This window comes from Podarcis bocagei (assembly GCF_964188305.1).
Source record: "Podarcis bocagei genome assembly, chromosome: 14".
NCBI classification, from domain to species: domain Eukaryota; kingdom Metazoa; phylum Chordata; class Lepidosauria; order Squamata; family Lacertidae; genus Podarcis; species Podarcis bocagei.
In genome coordinates, this window is record NC_138139.1 from 45,703,989 (window position 1) to 45,729,733 (window position 25,745).

The 25,745-nt window shown below is 42.9% G+C and overlaps 2 protein-coding genes across 3 annotated transcripts in view; one reads left to right on the top strand and one right to left on the bottom strand.

Moving 5' to 3' along the window:
* Positions 1–53: 53 nt before the first annotated feature.
* CDR2 (cerebellar degeneration related protein 2) lies at positions 54–14,468 on the top strand. Its single transcript, XM_081169608.1, has 5 exons — positions 54–255; positions 6,871–6,983; positions 9,459–9,607; positions 10,375–10,539; positions 11,410–14,468. Exons 1-5 carry the CDS (start codon positions 177–179, stop codon positions 12,302–12,304), a joined length of 1,401 nt encoding a protein of 466 aa, XP_081025734.1. The 5' UTR covers positions 54–176; the 3' UTR covers positions 12,305–14,468.
* A 780-nt stretch (positions 14,469–15,248) lies between these two features.
* POLR3E (RNA polymerase III subunit E) overlaps positions 15,249–25,745 on the bottom strand; it is a 42,090-nt gene continuing 31,593 nt past the window's right edge. For both annotated transcript variants that reach the window (XM_081169519.1, XM_081169520.1), the window contains 3 exons: positions 21,808–21,885; positions 19,441–19,566; positions 15,249–15,672 (listed from right to left, as the gene is read on the bottom strand). In XM_081169519.1, the coding sequence (XP_081025645.1) occupies positions 15,607–15,672; positions 19,441–19,566; positions 21,808–21,885 (270 nt within the window). In that variant the 3' untranslated portion in view covers positions 15,249–15,606. The remainder of the gene's footprint in view (positions 15,673–19,440; positions 19,567–21,807; positions 21,886–25,745) is intronic.

The window sequence follows — 25,745 nt, forward strand, 5'->3', positions numbered from 1 at the left end:
CAGTCCGGAAGCGCTCGGGAAAGTTCGGGAGCGGGTTTAAACGGCGGCGAGCGGAGCGCTCTGCTGAGGCGAAGCGCGGGCGGGCAGGGGATAAAGAGGCGCGGCGGGGAGCGGGCGTCGGTCCCGGGAGGCTCGCGGCGCTGCTTCTCGGGTTGGGAAGCGAAGGCGGCTCCGCGATGCTCACCGACAGTTTGGTGGAGGAGTTCGAGATCCGCGAGGATGAGCCGTGGTACGACCAGCAGGACCTGCAGCAAGGTGAGGGCGGCGGCGGAGGAGGAGCGGGTCGGCCAAGGGTCCTGAGGGGCTGCGGGTGGGTCAGGGGGCTGGGAAAGAGGCGGCGAGGAGAAGCCGTCGGAGAGGGAAGAAGGTGGGACTGGGACAATGGAGGAGGGGGGGAGACAATGGCTGAGGGGAGCCGAGGTGGAAACTGCGGGAAAGAGAGGAGAGAGACCATGAAACGGTCGAGGAGAGGAAAGTGAGGCGGTTGGGGTTTTTTCTTTAATTTTTCGAATAAGTGAAGAGCCTCGCGGCGCCTTACTGAGGACTAGCGGGTTTCAGAAGCACGGAGATCCATCCTCACGTGTCGCAGGTAGATGCGCGTGGGGCACGCCCGTGTGGAGAAGACGCCGGGCGCCCAGGCGAAAGAAGAGCGAAGGCAGGCGTTAAAGGGCAGCGGGATGTAAAAAGCACAGCCTGTGTCCGCCCCTTTCTTTCTTTATACAGTACTGTATCCCGCTTTTCCTTCAAAGAGCCGAAGGTGATATACATTATTTTTTAAAAAAAGATTGCATTCTACGTTTCTATTTTAGCGGTTAGGCGCTTTGGTGGGATATGAATAAACATGAAATGGTGGTAATGTACATAGTTTTCCTCCTCTCCATTTCATTCTCACAACCAGTGCTTTTTTCAAATAAATAAATAAACGTTGAGGGGTACACTCATTTTCCTACTCCTATTGAAAGAATGCCTCTCAATGAGGCCAAACTTGGAAAATGTCGCCTCAGAAAAAAGCACTGCTCACAACAATCCTGTGAGGTAGGTTAGGTTGAGAGCGAGTGACTGGCTCAGGGTTTCCCAGGAAGCTTCATGGCTGAGTGGGGATAACAAATCCCTTTCTCCCTGGTTCTGGTCCAGCAGTCCAACTCGGCTTTTCTCAACCATGGGTCCCCAGATGTTCTTCACCCATCACCCCGACCACTGGCCATGCTGGCTGGGAATGATGGGAACTGTTGTCCAGCAACCTCTAGAGACCCAACTTGGAGAAAGCTTGGACTTCAACCACTACACCAAGCTGCCTCTCAATAGCAAAGGGCAATTAATGGATATTGGCAGCAGTAGGTCCCTGCTTGTCTTCCCTTTATTTCACACAGTCATAGTTTATCTCTTCTTGTTTTCTTTTATTTTGGTATCAGATAAGTATTTATATCATGCCTTTCATGCTCACCTGCTCATGGCTTTTTCTCCCGCCCAACTAGCTCATCTCTAGGGTGTATCCCTCATCATTCATCTCAAGCTTTTCACCTGCACCTTTTCGTGATTTAGGGAATAAGCCCCACTGAATTCATTAGGACTTCTGAGTACACATGGTTAGGATCACAGGCTTAGTTCTTTGTCACCCCATCCCTCACCCATCAGCTTAATGGGTTTAGTTCCCCCGCCCGTCATATCTTTTGTCATTGTCAAAGCACATTTTATATTCAGCTTTAATTATTTATCTCCACCATAAGTGAGTATCCCTAGTCATTTAGACCCCAAAATGTGATTTGTGGCATAATAAAAGCACACCAAAGGGGCTAGAGAAGGAGAGAGGGGGAAGAAGTAATGAGGACTTATGGGGAGAAAGTAACAAAAACAGGGATGTAGGGGTAGAGGCTTGGGAGGTAGTATGCTATGAGGTATGAGTGGCTTGAGGGTGACCGAAGTCCAGTGGGAAGAACACTTAGGTAGAGAGAAGTTACTTGAGGGTAGTCTGGGGAAGAGTAATGGGGATTTGGGGACACCAGTTATGATGCTATTTGTGGGGGGAGGAACTGGAATTGTGACAAGAGAACTTGTGGAAGACGCATTGAGGATGCATGATGAGGGGAGAGGACCATGGAAGGTCAGGAAGGCATGGTTCTCAAAATGCATGCCCAACATTGCAAACCACTTTAATGGATTTTGTATGCAATTGTATTTTACTTGTACATAGAATCATAGAGTTGGAAGAGACCACAAGGGCCATCGAGTCCAACTCCCTGCCAAGCAGGAAACACCATCAGAGCACTCCTGACATATGGTTGTCAAGCCTCTGCTTAAAGACCTCCAAAGAAGGAGACTCCACCACACTCCTTGGCAGCAAATTCCACTGTCGAACAGCTCTTACTGTCAGGAAGTTCTTCCTAATGTTTAGGTGGAATCTTCTTTCTTGTAGTTTGGATCCATTGCTCCGTGTCCGCTTCTCTGGAGCAGCAGAAAACAACCTTTCTACCTCCTCTATGTGACATCCTTTTATATATTTGAACATGGCTATCATATCACCCCTTAACCTCCTCTTCTCCAGGCTAAACAGTTGTTGGTTTTATTTTGTTTGGGTCTGTGGTCGCATAAAAAAGTATCTGTATCTTATGTGTGTTCAGGGGCATTTAAATCTGTTTAGATTCTGCTAAAGATAGAGGTACAGGCTAATTCCTTACAAGTTTTATTTGGAAATTGAATCCTTCAGACTTCAGTGGGACTTTCTCAAGAGTGAAGGTGCTTGAAAGGCTCATAAGTAAGCCCTTTGAACATGGTGAAATTTAACTGCCAAATAAACATGTACAGTATGTAATTAGATTTCTGGAAAGCTCTTTACAGACTGGTGAAATTAAACATGCAGTTTCCCCACCATTTAATGCACATTTGCAAGAAGCACTGGTTCTAGTCTGAATTCATGATCAAACTGGGGTATGAGTTATTCTAGGTTAACAAATATAAATTAAACTGGAGAAATTCAGTTGGTGGAAGACCTTCAAGATTTTACTCTAGCACTACTTACTTCAATGAGACTAAGTAAGCCATAGAAAGATTCAGACCCTGTTCTTGCACCCTAAATATTAAAAACTACAGGTGCCCATGTATTCATATTTAGAATAAATAGCTTTTCAAGGAATAAGGCAGGTTGTGCTATAAGATGTGCCATAAAGCTGGCAACAACATAATTGTGCTGCTGAGTAAGGTATGTATAGAAGAAAAATGAGTTTGGTATGCAGTCTGGAGGAGGCTTGTGGGGTACAGGGGTAGAAAGAGTGCCTTTCTTATGGTAAAAGCAGCCAATATTTTACAGTACAGCTCTGCTTGGTTTTTTCAAGGACCAAGAATTAAGACTCTGACATGTATCTAGGAAGCTGAGGGTGTCACATAATTCACCTTTGGATGCTGGAAGTGTAACTTGAAATTCTCCAATTTTTATTTTATTTTTTTGTTCTGTGTTATATTGGTTTGTGCAGAAGCTGATGTGATATAGGTATTCTTGCTCATGTAATAGCATTTCTTGTAGTTTCAGTAACTTCAACAGGCATTACTTCTACATAAGCCAATAAACTGCAGTGTGTTTAAAAATAGAGCTCTTTCTTCAAATAGTATCTAGGACTTGTCTTACCCAGTTTAAAAACCTCGAAATAGCCAGGAAATGGGGACAGTCAAAGGCACGTCTGAGATGTGTTTATATAGTCAAAGCTCTTGCTCACTGCATTGTTATACAACTGCTTGAATATGTAGCTCCTTTAATAAGTCAGCTTGATCTTTGTTATTCTTGCATTGACAGTCCAACTTTATTGCATTATTGCAGTCAACTAACCATTCTTCTGCCAACATTCAATTTTAAATTGGCATTTTCAAGTTGTGGAAAAGGGAAGGTGTGATTTAGAAAACACACCCACCCACCCAAAGTGTTAAGTTTCTGAGACACTTAAATGATTTTTCATTGGTTGAAATTTCCAGTTCAAAGTATTTTTTTTAAAGTTAGAATATATGCTTTTGTCTCTCCAATGGAAGATTTCAATAAACATGTATAACTTTGCCTTAAGCTTTGTAATTTTTGTCTTGCACCATGTGGACAAATGATTTATAATGTCTCATTATCTAAGCAGTTGTCTTGAATAGCTTCAGTCTCCCCTCTTTTATACTGCTAATGCATTTCAATATTTGGAATGTGGCATTTATGATTCATTTTGCAGCCTCAGGCAGCATACTGTGCCTTGCTACTTCAAGACTGTTTAATCTAGTTGGATGACAAATTGCAAAACTGGTAATTCTCCGGGCACTAAAGATGTTGGTGGAGAAATATAAACTTGCAAGGAGACTTTAATTTGCAGAAGCATTCCTTGTTTAGTCTCACTGATGGCTTCCTTACTATGATTGCAGAAGATGTAGATGCCTGAACTTAGTTTTCCAGGCGGAGCGTGTGGAGAATTCAAGTGAACAGTGGTGACGAGACGAAGTTCTTTGATGTCATGGACAAATTAAAAATTAACAAGTCTGTCTGTCTGTCTGGCATCTAGAGTTAAAGAACTCAAATATGAAATTGCTGACTGTTTAGCAAAAATATGTAACGTGTCCCTAAGGTTGACCTCTGTACTAGAGGACTGGAAAGCAGCCAATAGAACACTGATTTTTTAAAAGAAATCAAGGGAACTGCAGGCCAGCTGGTATAACATCTGTTGTGATGGAATCGTTATTAATGATATCATTTTATCAAGCATTCAGAACGGGAGTGGGAAACCTTTTTCAGCCAGAGTACCACATTCCCCCATGGGGGACCTTCTGGGGGGGCTGCTTGCCACTGTTGGGACAGAGAGGAAAGTGAGTGAAGCAGTAGGTTACTCTTAACTTCACATTCCAGCTATACAGAAATCAGAGGTTTCTACACACATACACCTACCTGTCCAGGCAGGCATGAGACATTCAAGGGCATATTCTACCCAGGCAAAAAAAGCATTTGAGGAAGGTGAGGGGGCAAGGCCTAGGGAGAATCTTAAGAAGCATATAGAAAGGTATATGAATTTCATGAACTAAACAAACCTGGAGGGTCACAGATTCCCAGTCGCTGCTCCAAATCTAAACTTTTAACAGTTACATCCCCAGTGTCCATTTTAAAAACTACATTTCTGTTCCTTCTCTCTTCCAAATCACTCAAGGTAGCATACATGGTTGTTTCCCCCCACCCTCTCCATCTTATCCTCACAACAGTTCTGTGAGGTAGGATAGACTGAAAAAGAGTGACTGGCTCAAGGCACCTGGTGAGCTTCATGGCTGAATGGGGTTTTGAACTCTGGACTCCCATATTCTAGTCCAGCACTCTCACCACTTCACGACACTGGCTCTGCCTGGGTGTGACAGTGATTGTGCACTTGCTTACACTATGCATATGTGTGGCGGTGTTGTCATAGGTCTAGCAGTACGATGGATGTAGAAAATGAGAGTTGAAATGGGATTGTTGTCCTGTTGCTGTTTAAATTTTGAATGCAGCTTCGTAGGGAATCTAATACCACGTTCAGGAAATTGTTAGTGATGGAGTAACTGAACTTTGAACTGTTAAGCATAGGCAAATGCATTTTATGGTTGAGTAATGGATTAGGAAGGTTGTGTCTCAAGTATTAACCAAGTTTTCTTGTATTGCCACTCTTCTGGGTGGCATTTAAACAGAGGTTCTGCATTTTTCTTCATTTTCTCCTCCAAACCTGATAACAGCTGTCTTCATGGCAGTTCCAGAGATTGTTAGAGGATTGTATTGAATTCTAGTTTGGGTATATTTTAGTTTAACTTTGGCGTAGAGAGAAAAAATGGTCACTTGTTACTTAAAAAGCTAACTTGGCATAGGAGGAGGCAACTTGTCAAGTCTGTGAGTTCTTCCTGATATATTTTAAGATGCTGATCTATGTAGCTGTGAAGGAAAAGCATTAAATAAAATTGTGTATTCTAAGCACTTGGTAACCAGAATAACTTGTTCAGTCAGTTGCAAATTATCTGCTTTTAAGTCTTGCAAATACTGCTAGGAGAAGTCTCTTCTTAAAAGGTGCATATTAGTTATTAAATGTTTTTTAAAACTAGAAACAAAAAAGGATAAAAATGTGTATGAAATAGTACAAATTGTGGGCGTAGGTGATGCTGTTCAAGGGAGCACCGCTCCAAAAATGAATTGGAGAAATGTCATGTTGACAAATAGCATGATATCTAAGCAAAACTCATCTTTAAGGGTTATACCAGGTTCTTGACACATCACAGGCAGCATGAATATATGTAAGCTCTCACAGTTAGAAAAGGAGGTGCTGATGGCCAGGGAGTGCTCTTGATCTTCATAAATGGCTAAAATGACAGATTTTGATTTTACCGACTTCTCATGATAGTATTTAGGGTGTGCAGGTTTTAAGAATCTGTTGAATTTCAGCCTTTGGTATCATCAGAAGTTGACCTGTTTTTAAATAACATGCATTCTCTGATACCTAGTCATCACTACAGCTCTATACCTGAACTTGAAAACTTAGTGGTCAGGTGGCACCTTAGTGCACTAGAACACGGGTAGGAAATTGGGTAGAGTACTTGAAGCATCTGCTTTTCAAACTGTATGACTTGATTGAAGTAGGCAAGTCCTAGAAGGGCATCACTAATTTCTCTCTACGTCCGTTGCAATGAGGATGTATTAGAGAGAGTCAAAATAAGAGATGGACAGAACTCTAACATCCATAAAGTACACAAAAAAACAAAACTGGAAAAATGTGAGCTGTGATTAGTTGTTCTTAGGAATTGTAGGGTGTGTTTTTTTAAAATGTGCCATAACCATTGTTACCAAAGTTTGTCCTTGAAAAACACAATAGCATTTGCACCAGTTTAAATACACACAACTCATTTTAGATCTCCATCTTGCTGCTGAGCTTGGGAAGACACTCTTGGATCGAAACACAGAGTTGGAGACATCCCTGCAGCAGATGTATTCCACCAATCAAGAGCAACTGCAGGAGATAGAGGTAACAACTGCACATTGGGGGCAAGTGAGCATAATGTACAGCCCAAAGGCTATATGCCCATTATTCTGGCCTAGAGCAGTGACTGTACTTCAGACCAGAACGTTCTCTATTTGAATCTTCAGTCATGAACTCACAGATGGCCCAGGCAAGCTATCTTTCACATGGCCCCATTACCTACCTGCAATATTAGGTTACTCCTTATGGGGTCATGGTTAGAATTACTGCAAGATAATGGAAGTGAAATGTTTGAACACATGAAAGCCAAATATTTAATATTGCTAATCTTAGGCTCGATGTGTACAAGGCACTGAGGATTTTCCTTTTCCTTCCTTTTTTCTAGCTCTAGGGGAGAAATAACATATTGGTGTATGAATGTATTTTTAAAAACAGATAAATATAAAGGACACCAGCTATTGAAGTTAGCTGTAGTGTTCAGTGCCTATCAATTTGGTTTTTATGTTTAACTTTTGTATTACAAGCTGGCATGGGAATTGTAGAACTAATGGGTAGAATGCTCTTTTAAAATGTGGGGTTTTGGGGGGGTATTGGGTGGTTGTTTTTATTTTGATTATGTATTTTGTGGTTTTATATTTTGATTTTATTCTGTGAACTGGCCTGAGACCTCCAGTTATAGGGCGGTATATAAATTCAATTAATAATAATAATAATAGTTAAAAAATTAAAAAATAAAAATAGAATATGAATGTACCAAATAAACACAGCAGTTTGCCTGTTCCCCCAGTAAAAGGCTTTGCAATTGAGGGTGGTGTTTTCTGTTCAATTACATGGATTCAGCTTTTTGTATCTTCCAACCAAGGGTGCAAATCTGCTTCTGCTGAAGGAGTATGTGGCTCCTCTAGAGTATGGAAGTTTGCAGAATGAGAAGAGTACGGAATAAAGTTCCAAACTGGTGCCTTCTAGATGTTGCTGGACCACAACTATCGTCTCTGACCACTGGTCAGAGCTGATGGGAATGTAAGTCCAAAACATGTGGAAGGCAAAAGGTTGAGGAAAGCTGGTGTGGCGCATCTATGTGTACTTCATTTGAAGTTGTACATAAAACATGTTTTAAATGGTTTTGGTTGCAACCTTGCCAGTTTACCTGGGAATAACTCATATTGATTTCAGTGGGGCTATCTTCTAAGCAAAAATAGACAAGATTGCATTGCTAGTTGCACTCTCAACTACAAGTGGGCTCTGATCAATTTGAAAGCTTCCTCTCCATGTTTCTGATAACATGACATTGTAGATGCCATTTTAGCTGGCAGTGCTTTATTATAACAAGATCTTCAGCTTGCTTTCAGAATAGCAGACAAAATTAATCTGGTTCATGTTTACACTGAGATTCAGGTTAATGCTAACCTTGGCTAAACCCTGTGTTGCTCACAGGCTGACTATAAATTGCAACAGGTAATATGTCTAATTGATTCTAATAGGGTAAAGGTTGCAGGTGGTACTAGATTAACTTGTAATCCTGCTTTAGACTTCTCAAAATGTAAGCCTATCAATCATTTTAATGAGGGAAATAAAAAGATTCCAGCACAGAAGATTTGATTATATAATCAATTGGCTACTCGGCTACTTAGAGTAGTGGCTTTAAACTTCAGGTTATGTGAAAGATTCATGTATTAGCAATGTGTACAAAATTCCAGCATTCAGTTATCATAATTCTTCCTGTGCAACTTCTTTGGCATATTGATTGGCTTGAAATATGCTAAATGGAACTGTTCTCACCAGTTATCTCAAGTCATTTTACTGCATTTCTGTTTCTCATAGTTGGGAACATGCGATTGAATAGTGTTTGAGGCGGAAATCCAGAGTTTGCCTCTCTTGCAAAGCAGCTTAAAGTTAGTGGTTTAGTATTCTTATGCCGGACACCTCTTAGCCAAGGCTTTCTGAAAGTAGTTTTCACAGCTTTAAAAATAAACAACCTGTTATATTTCTTGAATAAAGAGGCTTGCACTAAACATTTAATATAGATTTAAAACAGGAGCCCCTTGACGGGGATTGCAAGAGTAACTCAATTTATAACGGGGAAAGTAGGAACTCATTATCCAAAGTGATTTGCCATGGTGGAGAGGGGTGGGGGTCATGTTTGAGACAGAAAGCCTGTTGGGCCATGTACTTAAACTATGTTGAATCCTAGGCCTAATTTTATCTTCCTTGTTACGTAACTTTACCATGACTTGGGTGCTTGGAGAGTAAAATGGGAGAGCTCTGTGTTTACTCCTGCAGAGGCCTTTAGCAGTCTGAGGGATTACTCTGGCCTGAGTTGTTTGAAAAAGGTTAGTTGTATAGTGCCTCTCATTTGGGGTAAGAAGAAGGCGTATGTACTTCAGTATCGTCCTGCTAATCTTCTTAACTATCATTGCTTGAGATTGCAAGGAAAGCAGCAAAAATAATGTAATTTCAGCCGCTGGTTAAGGAACCCCTCTTTAATTACATTTGCAACATTAACTGTACATTATTTTGTAGTATCTTACAAAGCAGGTGGAACTTCTGCGTCAAATGAATGATCAACATGCCAAAGTTTACGAACAGCTTGATGTCACTGCCAGAGAACTGGAAGATGCTAATCAAAAGCTAGTTTTTGACAGTAGAGCCTCACAGCAAAAGATAATAAGGTAATATGCAAAAGATAATAAGGTAATATGCTTACCAAATATGGCACTTTGTTTCCCTTCCTTAACTTGCACCGTATATATATTGCATATTTTACTCCAACAATGTCTGTATAATTCAATTGTTGCTTGACCCTCCTGGATTCTGCCTGGGCTGAGGTTGGGAGTAGGGACCGACCTTTCTCCCTGTGTCCCCCTATATCCCTCCCGCCACCACTTTCATTAAGATAACAGCTGAACTGAAAGATTCCGTCCTTGTTTGAATATACCCGTATTTTTCGCTCTATAACACGCACCCGACCATAACACGCACATAGTTTTTAGAGGAGGAAAATCCGTAGGCATGCCACCCGTAGGCATTTCCTCCATAACACGCACAGACATTTCCCCTTACTTTCTAGGAGGAAAAAAGTGAGTGTTATGGTGCAAAAAATACGGTAGCTTCTTTCTAATCTTGCAAAATGGAATCCACTAGAAAAGCAGAGTCTTTATTTGGGTGAGGGCAGACGTCTGTTAAAGTGACATGGAGCCTTTGGAGGTACTTGTTAGCTTTTCCTCCTCAGGATGGTGGTGGAAAAAGAATGAACCCTGATGCCTTCTCCCAATGATACTTTGGGGGTCAAGTAATAACCAAAAGACAGAGTTTCTGACTCCCAGAGTCAATATCCTGGAACACAAACATCTCTCGCAGTTTAAACAGTTGTAGATGTGTCAAACTTGACTTATGCTGACAAATTTGTGTACTTCTGTGTGTGAAAAATTTTTTCCAGCCTTACTGAGACTATTGAAAGTCTTCAAGCACATATTGATGATCTCCAGAGACAAGTGGAAGAGTTGAAGAATTCTGGGCAAGGGTACGCGAATCGTGAACGGTGTGAGCATCCAAGATCTGTTCATAGTTTTGCATGTCTGAAGGAATTGTATGACCTTCGCAAGTAAGTTTCAAGTTCATTTTAAAAGCAGTCTTTTTCTGTGGAAAAGTTATTTAATGTTGTTCAGTTTTGGTAGAGAAGTAAAAAAAAAAAGTCAAGCATATTCTGATTAGGAAATGTGTCAAGTTTAGTGATGGCATATGATTAAACAAAGATTAAACAAAGATTATTGAAGACCTGTCCTCATCAGCTCTTAAGTGAACCTGTCATATACAGCCATGTGTGTATATTTTTCTGACCTTTTTGACGCTCTGGATAACTTTGGGCTGATTTCTGCACTTTAGTTGAAAACGATGTTGGGAATTTTTGTAAAGGAAGTTCCTGGGAAATCTAGGTCTCTTTCATTAGCCCTTCAAAGGTCTCTAAATCAGCCTGTTTCCTGTTCTCTTCAGGCCAACTAGTGACAGACCTTTTTCTTTAAGGTCAACCATTAAGGTTATGTCAGAACTGGTATTGTATCCTTATGAACAGTATGGCTTTCAGAAGGTTGGTAGAGAGTCATAGGGATGGAGACTTGATGGTGACTGTTACAAGTTTTGAAATAGATGTGCGTTCTCTGAATTTCAGGACAGTAGAAACCGTAAAATTGTCCAACCCAGATCCTCTTTCTGAAGAAATTTATCTAAGTTGTTGATTTAACTCTACAATGCTTACCTAGGTATTTCTAGCCTTTTACAAAGGCAAGGTACAATCTCTAGTTTTTGTAGAGACCTAATACAGGCAGCTCTTTCACTTTAGGGTTCATGTCTAGAAACTGGCACACACTGCTGTGCTTTATTCATCCATAATCAAGTTACCCTTTGTATACAAAAAAGCGAGTTATTGGGAAGAGCGAACTAATGCTTTTCATTGGCTCTTGTTGTTTGTGTCTAGGTATTTTGTTTATGACCATGTTTTTGCGGAAAAAATTACTTCTGTGGATAGCCAACTGAGTCCTCTGGAGGAAGAAAACCAGAGGCTAAAAAAGGCAATGACTCTTTTGCAAGCACAGCTCAGCATGGAAAAAGAGAAGAGGATGACGATGGAGGAAGAGTACAATCTCATGCTGAAGGAGAACTGTGATCTTGAGCAGAGGTTGGTGGATGTCGATCTATACCGAGCCAGAGCTGAAGAGCTTGAGTTTGAAGTGGCTGAAATGAAGCAGATATTTCAGTCTGAAAGCACCTTTGCTAACGGGGTGGAAAAGCTTGTTCCAGAGTCTTTTTTTATTTCCTTCAAAGATTCTTTAGAGAGAGATCTGAGTCAGAGCCCTTCAGATTGGAGCTCTTCTGATGGGGTTCTTTTAACTGTCCCAGAACCCGACAGAAGGGCACTCAAAAGAAGCACCAGTGAGACCTTCCTTGGCAGTGTTGCAGGTGGGGATCTTCTAATAAAGGGCCATGAAGAAACCTGTATCCGGCGGGCAGAAGCTGTAAAGCAAAGGGGCATCTCTCTGCTTAACGAGGTTGATGCACAGTATAACGCTTTGAAGGTCAAGTATGAAGACCTCCTGAAGAAGTGTCAACTAGACGAGGAGTCATTGAAACACAAAGCTGTACAAACTTCTAAACAGTATTCCAAAGATGTCAGAGTGGGGAATAAATCCTCGGACATGTGTGTTGGAGAAGCTGAACCCCCAAATGCTGACCCAGCCCCAGCCAGCTTGCCTTCAAACCCGCCACCCGAATACAAGCTTCTCTTTAAGGAAATCTTTAGTTGTATCAAGAAAACCAAACAGGAAATAGATGAACACCGAGCAAAGTATAAATCCTTTCCTTCTCAGCCTTAACAAACTTTCTGTACATCACTACTACCTTAGAAAACCGTTGTTCTTGAGAAGTAGCTGTCTGAATGTTTCATTTGAGACATTGCTGCATGTCTGTTCTGCTAGAGTATATGTAGGTTGACTTTTTGAACTTGTAGGATGGGTTGGGTCCGCTTGTTTTGGGGGGGGTGTGTGTTTGAGACAGTTGTTGCCACTGATTTGCTCAGAACATTGCAGATTATGCTAAATTGGCAGATGAAATGGTTACGTGACTCTGCTAACTGCACCTAATGCCTGGTAATAAAAGTTGTATTTTGGAGAATTGGAAACCACCCAGTGGCTGCATGTAAAGAGTTGTCACTTATGGAGGTCTAGTTTTTGGATTCTTTCTGCGGTCCTGAGTTGGAAAGTTGAAATTCTTCTGTAGTGTTGTGTTTCTCTTCAGCAATGGCAATTCGGCTATTAAACATGGCATGAAATTAAATTGCAAGTCTGGTACATTTTTAAAAGGCAACCTCCTTGCATTTAATATTTGACTCCAAAGATTTTTTTGTTTTTGTCAGACCTGTGATTTAAAGTAATAAATTTAACAAGAAATGTCCATGCAGAGATCAAGCACTGGTTTAATTTGCTTGAGTAGATGGACATTGGTTCTTCTGGAAATAAAGTACAGTTGCTGTCTTGAGAAGAAATTGTTGCTATAGGAATGATTGGAACAGAGAAGTGGCCATTGCCGAGTGTGATACATTTGGGTAACAAGCATTCTGTATCCGTTCTATGTGTATGCTACTTCAAATTGCTCCTGGAAGCAAGCAATCTTTCAGTGACTAGCTGGGAGTTTTGGAAGCTTTCATCCCCTGAAAAGATGAGCAAAGATTGCTTCCACTGTTATGTGAAATATGGGCAGTCTTTTTCACTGAACATCTCAAATAGGTCCGGCTATTCCAGGCTTCCTCAACCTCGGCCCTCCAGATGTTTTTGGCCTACAACGCCCATTATCCCTAGCTGGCGTGGTCAGGGATGATGGGAATTGTAGTCTCAAAACATCTGGAGGGCCGAGGTTGAGGAAGCCTGGGCTATTCTATTGGCAGGATTTCTCACTGCATAAACATTAAGTACTTTGAACTCAACAAGGCTTGAGCTGAATGCTTACTTTATATGAGGTACAGTGATTATAATGTCACATCAAAGGAAAAATGCCAGAGAATTCTTCAGGCAGGACCTTGATTTCACATGAATTGGCAGCTTAAGCTTCTCTTCCTGGATCTTTCACCCCTATTACATATCTAGTTTAAGACTAAATTGGTAAGATTTTGAACATTAATGCTTTGAGTATCAGATGGGCCCCATTATAGCTGCCTAAACCAGTGACCATGCCTCTTATGCATGGAGTTGTCATTGGAGTAGCAAACGTTCTGTATGTAAAAAGGACTACAGTGTGATGGGGGTATTTTTGAGGTTTATTTAATGTATAGAGTGTTGTCTTATGGCAGAAGGTTATGGGTTCAACACACTGTTCTGCTGCTAATAATGGCATTTGTTGCCAAGACCACGTGCATGTAATTGTTCACTTGTCTTAAGAATATTGTATTTAACATGGAGGATGGCTTCATGTAGCCTAGAAAACCTTGAACAAGCTGTAAAAGGAATGGGTAGGTGTTACTATGCATATTTTCTAGGCTGTACAAAACTATTCCCAAAAGAATCTTCTGCGATTGCAAGTTGAACTTGAAAGCAAATCTTATTGCAGTGCTTTTATATTACTGAGCACATAGCTCTAAGAACAGACCTCTGTTCCCTAAAGTTGCTCTCAAATACACAAAGATGATAAGTAACAGAGCTGAGGATTTAGAAGGGTTTACCAGTACTGCATAAGATGGCATGTTTTTTCAAGAGTAAAAGGTACTGTACCTGTCAACAGTAGTGTTGTGATTACATCACTAGTTAAACTGAACATGTGCGGCTTAAGGGATATCGCAGCTTTAACTTGGTTGCTGCTACTGCAAACATCTCTGCCTTATGTACAGTATAAAATGGGAATGGCTTCTTGTTCTTGAGTTACATGTTTTTCCTGGATATGGACACACTCCACCAAACTGTATTTAAGCTTATTTAAAGATTTGTAAGCTATTCTGAATATTGGTTTGTTTTTTTAATCCCATCACAAATAAATCCCTTCAACAAATAAGCTTCTGAAGTTTGTGTGTGCATGTCTGTGTTTAAGTGAGATTTGCCAGTTGATTACTAACTAGGTGCTTGGAAGCATGTAGAAAAACCACTTAATGCTTTTTTCAATACCTTTAGAACTATGGGGGTGGGAAAGGATATTCTGGGCAGCCTCAGTCTATCACTGGTATACTTGGCATTGCTGCTGTATTAGGCACATGTCTGTTTAAAAGAATAAAGTCTCTCCACCTGCATTGTCTTTTTTGGAGGTTGATGAGCTGTGTTATCATTGATCATTAAAATCACAACTACAGAGTGTACCTGTTGTATGAAAGATGACTAGCAACGACCCTATACATTTAAAATGAAATACGTAGCTGCTAACAAGCCCACTTGTTCTGGAATAAATCTCAACAGATTTCCCAACTAGCAGCAGAGAAATCCTCACATTTGGCAAAGGTAGAAAGTGGTGGTGCTCAAGCTAATGCTATTGTCAACCTTCAAGGTAAAATTTTATCTGAAGCAATGGAGGCTCTGTACTGGCACCAAGTATGGTGATTCAAACTGCACATAGCCGAGGCACCATTTGCTAGCTATGCAAAAGAGAACACACACCCCAACCATAATGTATCTTCCTATTTCCAGAAACAATTGGCAGCTTCATACACGAGACAGTATTTAGTAAAACAACTCTTCCCTAGAACCAGAGGTAGGGTTGTTCCTTGCTTTCCAAAAAAGGAAGGGATGGGGGTGAACTAGAAGTAAGAACATTTGGTATTTTAAAAAATAATTTCCCACTATCTAAGTGTAAACTTGCAATTTATTGGCATTAGTTACAAAATAAAACATTAGATCATGATCACATCTGGGTCAGTAGGTGGGCTTTTTTTCCTTTTTTGTGATGAGAAGTTAATTTATTAGGAATCCCAAATTAACCTAACAACTCGCAAAGATCCATTTTTTCTCTTTGTGTTGAACGGTGGCATTTTGGATGCCATGCAGACATGTAAATGAGCAGCTCCGTGTCCATAACTTCATCCATCCATAGGGCTGTGAGGAGAACAGGCTCTGCCCCTCATCATTTTGCTTTCCTGCCTGTTCCACCTTTTCCGCTTCAGTCCTGGAGTTCATCCGATGTGATTAAAGCAAAACCCCTTTCGTCAAGATGCCGGTTGCTGTACTGTCCCTTTAAGATACCACATGCCACCCTGGCTTACACAGCAGTCCTGGAAGAAAGGGGAAAGCTGTTGAGAAGTATTGTTATAATCTTCTAAAGTAGACTCGCAACAGAAGATTTCTGCCCCCAATTGCATACCACCAGAATTAAGGTCAGTGAGGTGGGGTGGAGGGGTGAGGGAAGAGTGAACAGGCAGCCATTGTCCTCTCCAAGTTGAGAATACCAAGAACGTGCGGGAAGGAATACAGTAATTCTTACCATTTTCATTACAAACTCTACACTGCATAGCATTTTTTTTAAATAAAGTGTGTCAACTTATTTATAAAGCTTTACCATTTGCACACTTCACAAGGATGGAGGAATGCAAAATAGGTAAAGAGGCAGCAACTGCCGGATGTTGGGAGCCAACAAAAACTGTGGTCACCTGAGCCCTGTCCCTGTCCAGCACAACATCAGGGGGACTTCTGAGCACCTTCAAGCTGCCTGCTGCTTTTCCAGCTCTAAAACTCAAGTGGAGGGCTAGTCTGTGGGTTTGATACCTGCTTTTCCCCAGCTCTACACCCTTAGAGGAGAAATGGAGGTTGTCCTTTCTGTGCTTGACACAGTCACCCGAAGGAAATCAGCCCCCCACCCACTGCAAGTGGATCTGTGGACCCCAGAAGATTAGGAATGGTGGGGTTTAACTAGATTGTCAATGCTCATTCAACGAACCCAGGATTCTCAACATGTGCCTCCAACACGTACTTTTGAGAAACTAAAAGAAGCCATTATTCTCAACAGCCCTGAGCAGTTAAAAAAAAGGTATGGTGTGTGTGTGTGTGTGTGTGTGTGTGTGTGTGTGTGTGTGTGTGTGTGTGTAATTCACTGCCACCCTTGCTATTTGCCAAGCTCCTCTAAACTGCACAACTCCAAGGACCTTCCCTCATTGCTCCCCATGAGGTGAACAGGGCGGCAGCTTCAAGTGAGGCAGCAACCCAGGGGAGCCACAGAGAAGAGCTGTTGGCTGGAAAAAGCAACTGCTTTGGTGCCTGCAGCCAACTTCTGTTGATACAATCTAGGCAACTAGAAGGATCCTCAGAGAATGCAACCTGCCCTGGTAACACTTCCAATGGGAATCATTTGGCACCCCTTTCCCACCTCCTACAGAAACAATCACAACACAGCATTGCAACTCGTTACCTGGCTGGAAGCGCTATTAGAGACCAGAAAGCATGAATCCGCTAATTGGTGCAATTAGCTAATTAGCCGTCTGAATGCAGATTAAAGAGAGCGAGAGCGCATGCACTCCCAGAGTTCTCATCCAGCCATCTGGCCTGTCTCCTTTTCAACTTCCCCACCAACCCGTGCTATATACAGCTCCCAAATCTAGAGAACAAAACCGGTCAGATTAAGACACTAGATTGGGATCTGAAACAAAACATTGCAGTGTATAGCACACCCCAGTTAAGGAATCCCCCCAGCTAGCTGTACCTTTTTGGGAATATGCCGTTCCACCTGCCCAGCATAGCATGACCATTCACTGAGCATGCCCTTTCAGCTTCTGCCGATGGGGGATCCTTATTTGTGCAAGCCTTAGGGGTTTCCCCCAAAGCCTGCTCATACATCCATGGAATATCCCATTCTGGTTATATGAGGACTGGTATTCACCTCTGAAGTTTGGAAGTGAGGGGGAATATGGCTAGGCAACTTTGGACCTGAGGGCCAAATGTGGCCCTCCAGGGCTCTCTATCTGGCCCTCTGGCCTCTCCCTGTTTGCTCTGTTTTTGCCTGGCTGGAATGTGACCTTGAATTCCAATACCTCTTGCTTGCCTGGAAAGAAGGTACAAAGGACAGTGAAGGTAATTTACATTTGTTGCTCCACCTACTTTTGCCCTTGGCGCTGCCCACCATTGGTATGTGGCCCAAGGTTGCAGAGCAGTGTATGTGGTCCTTGGGTTGAAAATGGTCCCTGAACTCCAAGAATATTCTACAGGTGTGAGGGCATCAATGGGACCCCACCCTCCAGGGTTATTAAAAGCCTACCTAAGGATGGGAACAGCAAGATTTCAAAGAATTCGTGAAACCAAGAACCATACACTAAAAATCTGCAATATCGGAAGTTTCCGAGCACAATTCAAAGTTTTGGTGTTGACCTTTAAAGCCCTAAACGGCCTCGGCCCAGTATACCTGAAGGAGCATCTCCACCCCCATCATTCTGCCCAGACACTGACGTCCAGCGCCGAGAGCCTTCTGGCGGTTCCCTCATTGCGAGAAGCAAAGCTACAGGAAACCAGGCAGAGGGCCTTCTCGGTAGTGGCACCCGCCCTGTGGAACGCCCTCCCATCAGATGTCAAAGAGAACAACAACTACCTGATATTTAGAAGACATCTGAAGGCAGCCCTGCTCAGGGAAGTTTTTAATGTGTGACATTTTAGTGTATTTTTGGTCTCTGTTGGAAGCCGCCCAGAGTGGCTGGGGAAACCCAGCCAGAGGGGCTGGGTACAAATAATACATAATATTATTATTATTATTTCTTCCCACCCAACAGTAGCTATTTATAGTTTGTTATAAAACAGCATTTCACAACTGACTGCACCTATAGCAGCCACTCTGCAAAGAGGGTCACAGCTCGAGAAAAAGGGGACTTCAAAGCTTTGCAGGGCTTCAAACACTACCTTCCAGCCTCAATACCACAGCTGGCCCTTGCTCGGCTGCTTAATTGGCCAATCTAATAAATAATCTTTAAAGGTGATTTTAATTAAAGCTTAAGCAATATAGATGCCCCAGGTAGAGACCTGCTGTAAGTCAGTTATGCAATGCAATTAGGGCGATGGATTAAAAGTAAACTTAAAAGGCAGCGGCCTTTGGGAATCGCCTTGAGCAAAGCAATCCAGTAATAAAGCTAAGTGTGTTATCACCCAGACATCAATGTATCTGCAAGTAGCTGGACACACATGTGTGTAAACACGTTCTAGCAAATCATTAGAAATTTGCATCTAAAGAGTAGGTAGTGGTCTGTTCTCTACAATCGGGAATGGACAGGTTCTGAAGAGATACTTAGGGAGCGGCTGCATCTGAATAGTAGAGCACATGCATTGCACACGAGTTCAATCCCTGGCATTTCCAGAAACAAGTGGGACACTTTGGACAGCAGCTGCCCATCAGCCTAGATCAGGGGTCAACAAACTTTTTCAGCAGAGGGCCGGTCCACTGTCCCTCAGACCTTGTGGAGGGCCGGACTATACTTTGAAAACAAACCAAAAACAAATTTCTATGCCCCACTAATAACCCAGAGATGCATTTTAAATAAAAGCACACATTCTGCTCATGTATAAACACCAGGCAGGCCCCACAAATAACCCAGAGATGCATTTTAAATAAAAGGACACATTCTACTCATGTAAAAACACACTGATTCCCAGACTGTCCGCAGGCTGAATTTAGAAGGCGATTGGCCTCCAGGACTTAGTTTGCCTATCCATGGCCTAGATAATACCAAGCTACTAGATGAACCAATGGTTTGACTCTGCAGAAGTCAGCTATCAAATGTTACGTTCAGACCCCTAATACCAACCACCTCTCTTCTGTCTACTCCCTCTCTAGCTCTATTTGCAAAATGAATTAAGAGCAAGGGTGGTGACCTCTAGATGCTGCAGGACTCTCAACTCCCATCAGCTCCAGCTTGCAAAGCCAATGGGCAGGGATGATGGGAATCGTAGTCCAGTTAAGCCTGGAAGGTTACCATCCCTGGGTTAGAGAGGGACTGATCCTATTAACAGGGGGCCCGTTGACTGTCTCCTTTTAAAACTGCTTGCACGCATTCCCATTCAATATATACCTTCAAGATTTTATCGATCTCCTGTTTATCTAGTTCCTCTCCGTATTCCCGGGCCAGCCGATTCTGGATGACGTTTCTGCGCACTCTGTAGTTTTTGGAAAAGATTTCGAGCAAAATTTGCCGGTGCTTTGAGAAAGAGAGAGAATGAGTGAACTTCAAGTTAGTAAAAGAGGGAAACAAGAAAGAAAAAGCTCGTGTCAGCATAAAACAAAACCTAGAGGCTTAAGTATAATTTGCACCACTCTTTGATGACTTAGGAATAGAAACAGCTCCTCTCAGCAGATTCCTTCTAATCAATCCCGGACCAGCAGGATGGTCTATCAGCATCGAGAAACTGATTGCTGTGTTCAGTGCATCATGCAAAACAACTGACTTAGCCAAGTCTCAGCCTGCTGCAAGGGATTCATCCCACTGCACTGATCAGAAGAGCAAGATCGGGAAAAACAACAACTTAAGTGCACTAATTTTAGAGCGGTTCAGTTCAGAAATTCACAGCAAGGCTTGACTGGTGCCTAAGTGGACAAACCACGATTTGAAACCAGCTGGAAAGTCAGAATTGGGAAGTCCGGCTCAAAGTAGATCCTGGTTTGTGCCAACTGTGAAGTAATGCAATGTCCATAGGGCTCAACCAGGGTGTATGACCATCCTTGGCACTTCCCAACCAAGGAATGCACACGGCAGAGTGTTAATTCTTCATTGTCAAAGGGAACCAAGTCGCTTCTACTGCTCTGGAACAATAGCATCTAGGCAGCTATTTTCAGGTCCATGCTTTATGGAGCGGTTGCAGCAACTGGGGACCTCTCCCCTGTACCAGTTTATGGTCCTTCTTCCCCTGATGGGCTGCATTCACACTGCAAGACATGACGCCTGCAGGGAAGCTGTTTCTGCTCTTCCCACTTCAATTCTCTCCTGGGTCTGGGAGACAGTGGTGCAGGGGAGAGTGGAGAAGCACTTGCCTTGCCTGCCTTTTCCTCCTCCTCTTCCTCCAGGTCTGACTCTTCCCCTGCCGCTGATTCTTGCCTCCTGGCTTGCACAGATCCTCACAGACTACTGCCCCCCTCTCCCAAGTCAGACTGCAGCCTCCCTGCGTCCTGCCTGACTGGCAGGGGTCCTTCAGGTCTTTTCCAACACCCACCACCCGGCTCTTTTAACTGGAAATGCCAGGGTTGAAACTAGGACCTTACACAGGAAGCTGCCTTAACCGAGCCAGACCACTGCCCCTCTAGCTGAGTATTGTCTCCTCTCCAGGATTTCATGCCGGGTTCTCTCCCAGCCCTGCCTGGAGATGCCTGGGATTATAATCTTAGAATTGCAGAGTTGGAAGGGACCTTGGAGATCTTCTAGCCCAGCCCCCTGCAAGGCAGGAACGTGCAGCTGTCCCAGATGGGAATTGAACCTGCGACCTTGGTGTTACCAACACCACACTCTAACCAACTGAGCTGTGTTATACGCCTGAACCCGAAACCTTCTGCATGCAAAGCAGATTACGATTTTGAATACGCTCTACCCGTGAGTCACAGCCCTTCCGCATGACTATCTGCTTGCAGGAGGCAAAGCGAATATTTTCTATGCAGGAGGAATGAATGAATGAATTTATTATTTCGGTCAAAGGCCAGTTCCAGCCCACATACAATATCAAGGAAGTCATAAAACATGATAGGGATACATTTGAATTTGCAACTGGGTATAACAGGGACGTGGATGGCACTGTGGGTTAAACCACAGAGCCTAGGACTTGCCGATCAGAAGGTTGGCAGTTCAAATCCCCATGATGGGGTGAGTTCCCGTTGCTCGGTCCCAGCTCCTGCCCACCTAGCAGTTCGAAAGCACGTCAACGTGCAAGTAGATAAATAGGTACCACTCCGGCGGGAAGGTAAACGGCGTTTCCGTGCGCTGCTCTGGTTCGCCAGAAGCGGCTTAGTCATGCTGGCCACATGACCCGGAAGCTGTATGCCGGCTTCCTTGGTCGATAAAGTGAGATGAGTGCTGCAACCCCAGAGTCGTCCATGACTGGACCTAATGGTCAGGGGTCCCTTTACCCTTTACCTTTATAACACGGACAATACAGATATAGCAACAGTTTAAAAATATATAAATTAAAACTTAAGTCACTAAAATATAACCTAAAAATATCATTTAAGGCAGGAGGAATTATACGATCAAAGCAGCACATCATCAAGGGTGGATGGTACACTGAGCCCCAGAGGATAAAACCGCCTCTTGGACCAGCCTTTTTTCCTAATGAGCTGAAAGTGCGCTGCTGCTGACTGGACGAAGGATGAGCAAATGCGTAAACGCTGCCGGGTGCCAATGTCCCTTGCTCTAGGCAGGACTCTGCTGGAGCAACAGCTCCAATTACCAGCTTACCTGATCGTACATGTCACCAGCTTCCCAAAGTGCAAAGACCTTTTGTTCATCCAGCAATGCAGTCGTCTGCGGGGGAAACTAAAATAAAGAAATAAATCAAACAGGTTGCGCTGGTTAGGATTATTGGCTTTAGGGTATTTAAAGACAGGATTGGAAAAAAGAATAATTCAATTAGGATTTTGCACCCGGGGGGACAGAACGCAGAGGCTACAATCTTAAGCTTCAACTTAATGCAGGAAGAACAACAACTCGGTATCCCCTGGCAAGAGAGCAGTTGAGCGGAAAGCCTGTAAGACTATCTTGAGGACATAAGGAGGACTTAAAACTTGTTTACATAGCAAACTTTGCTTCTGTGTGTTTAAAGCAAAGGGCGGTCAATGGCAGCCTGCCCAACAAACACCACAAAGCTTTAGCATCTAGTGCCTGATCATTTTCACAGGAAACCCCCCCCCCCCCACAATTCTGATCGTATTACTGCCACTTGGATCCAAGCAAATAGGTTTGCCAGCACTTGGAGACGAAGAGGTCTAAGCTTTTCTACGTCACCTTCATTCATGCCTGGGCACATGCGCGTCAGACATGTGCTTAGATGGTGGCAGGTGACAAATACAGAACTTTTGAACCAGTCTGGTGGGGGCTCAACAGGACTCTTAGCGCCAAACTGGGGAGGTTTTCCTACACCCCTTGAGACAAAACACCCTATTTATTTGCTTTAGATTGCCTACAGCTCTGCTTCAACCTGGGGCATGGTCTAAAAAGCCTAAAAAGCATAATGCTGCCGTAATGCCTCCAGAGCACTGTAATTAGGGAAAGGAAAGAGCAGGTTGTCAGTCTTTTTGGATATCCAAATTTGGTCGATTCGTGTCCATGACAGATGGGCCTCAGAGAAGAAGGTTCCTTCTTTACCCAAGGGGTTCCTTGTCCTCCAAATGTCAATCAAGTCCATATTGTCTGTCATTTCAAAAAAGGTTTTAGGAAGTCTGCCGTCTGTTGTTAAGTTTTGATTTTGGGATTTGTCCATATTTGTTGACACCACCCCATTCATATCTCCCATCACAATAATGTTAGAATAATCCAGATAGTCCATCATTGTCTCATGCAGCTTCTTGTAGAATTCTGATTTTCCATCATTTGGCGCATAAATTCCTAATATCAAAATCTTCTCTCCTTGTGTTTGAATTTCAATTGCGAGAGTTCTTCCATGATCATCTTTAAATAGAAATTTTGGTGACAGGTTCTCCTTTGCATAAATTACAACGCCTCTTTTTTTAACTTTGTCAGATGAAATAAATTCTTGGCCAAGTCTTTTATTGATTAATACTTTCCTGTGGAGCCTAGTCACATGTGTTTCTTGGAGGCATATTACGTCCAATTGTTCTTTTTTTAGGATATGAAATATCCTCCTTCTTTTTTCCGGAGAATTCCCGCCATTTATATTCCAACTAAGTAGCTGCAGAGACATCCTGTTCTAATTAAGATGTTCTTAGGGTGAGGTGCCTTCCTTTTGCTCAGATCCCGAGGGTGCAGGCGTTGGCCCGCCTCCAGGCAGTATTGGTGTTGGTAGGGTTGGAAGCCAATCTGTTCCTTTTTGGAGATCTTCTCCGTGGTCGTGAAGGAACTTTTGGTTATCTTCAGATGTTCTAATTTTGACCTTCCTTTCTTTGTAGGTGAAGGATAATCCTTGTGGAAACTCCCACCTATAGGGAATTGCATTGTGTCTCAGCAATTTTGCTAGTTCTGTATAGGTGGCTCTGAGGTCCAACAACTGTCTCGGAATATCTCTGTAAATTTCCACCCTTTTATCTTGAATTTCAATTGCTTTTTTGAAGTGAAGACCTAGGATCTTATCTCTCTCTTCCTTTGATCTTAAAATTATCAAGCAGTCCCTGGATCTGTCTTTCCTTACCAATCTTCCCAGTCTATATGCCGAGACAATCCTGAAATCTGTATCCTCCTTTAAACCCCAGAACTTCGTGAATTCCTGCGTCAAGTATCCAATCAGGTCTCCTTGCTCGAGTTCCGGGATGCCTCTCAATTTGATGTTGCTCTCGCGATTTTTCAGTTCCACCATTGACAGATAAATTTGTTGTTCACCCACCTGTTTGTGCAGGGGCTTGACTTCTCCTTTAATTTCTTCAACTTCTTTTTGTAAAGCTCCCACTTTCTGAATTGCTTCTCCAGCTAATTCCCGATTTTCCGCTGTTGCTCCTTGCAAATTCTCTATAGCTTGCGTGTGCTGGGAAACTTGTTCAGTCAATTTTTGAATCGAAGAGGTCGCTTTATCTATTTTCAAAGACTGGTCGTCCACTTTCTGGTTTAAACTTGATAGTTGCTCCAATATTTGTTTTAATAATGTATCTGACCCACCTGCTGCCATATCTTCTTCAGTGGACTTCTCGGTTATTTCCCCTTCCCTCTGAGACACCAGTACAGCTGGAACCGACGATCGGCGTCCTTGGGTCAGTGTTGTTTGTACAAATTGTGTTGGTTTTCTTTCTTTTTCTTTTTCCTTAGCCTCTTTAGATTCCTTAGCTTTAGATGCTCTTGTTCTCCCTGCACCACTCATTACACATCTGTCAGTGTTCAAGGTCAGATTGTCTGTTGTTCCATGGGAGAGACAAATTCAGAAGTAAACAACCAGTGAAGTGGAATTCAAAACAAAAGTCAGTTCCCAGGATTTTATAATCCGAAAGCCCTGTAGGGGGAGTGCCACCAGGTTTCAAAGACAAAGAAGGAAGTAATCCGCCATTAAAGTTCCAAATTATTTCAAATCAGTAAATCCAATAGTCCAACAGTCCCTTCAGAAACTCAAAGTTTCCCAAAGCACCTTTTATAGTTCAACAAAGTTTCACAAGAGGTGCTTGCAACAGTATCCCATCCAATCTTTTCTGCTCAAATGTAACAGTTACGTTCCAGCAAAGTTTTTACAACTGTTTCCGCAGTTTGACACAGTCTCCCTCTCTGGCAGCCCGACGATCTGGCTCCTTAAAAATACAGCCCGAAGAAGAAAAAAGATAGGAGGAAAGTCCCCATTTACTACTTCTTTTAGTCAATGTCCATTTCCACCTTCAGTTTAAAAGAACAAGCAGATCTGATAGCACGAAGAAGTTAAAGCTTCCCACAGTCCCGTTTCAAGCGCTTTCCGCTTTTTAAAGCTTTGCTTTGATCTTGTCAGCAATGTCGGAAGACGGACTTCCCTTTTCTCGTCTCCCGCTTTCAGCCGAATTTACGAAATTCTTTGCCAAATTTTAAACCCCTTTACTCACGGGTATGTTACTTGCAGTTTGGTGTTGATTTTAGGAAGAAGGATCAGCGCTCATCTGTAACAGCCGCGCGGCTTCACTTCCGCGGAAAGAGCGATGAACTCACAGCACCGCTACCCCTCCTTCACTCCGGGTCTCCTTACGGGGTCCCTTCTGTGTTTTCAGAGCAGCTTCTGGTGCCCGCCGAGTCCCACGGCCACGGGCTCACTCTACCCGTGGTTTATCTTGATGGGTCGTCGCTATGCCGCAGCGAACGACCCTTTTCCGCGGAGCCCCTCTTCAGAGAACGAAGAGGACCGCCATTACAGTTTCGCGCTGCCCCCGGAAGTCAGGTTGTCAGTCTTTTTGGAGTCAAATGTTACGCATGACACACAACAACACAGTTTTTAAAAAGCATCATCACACTTCAGACAGGTTTGCTCTGGGTCCTGGAAGGACGTAATTAAGCACCAACAACACCATATACTTTATTACAGTGACTAATGAACAGGTATTCAAAATCTGGAAGCAAAACGTTTTGGTACCCACCTTCAGCTCTGGTGATGAGCACCAGAAGCCAGAAGCCAAAACGTTTTGCTGTGAAGATTTTGAATACCTCTGTTCTTTCATAGCTAATGATTTCTATACACAGTCTGATGGAGAGATTATGGGTTGGATTCAACGCTAGTCCTACTC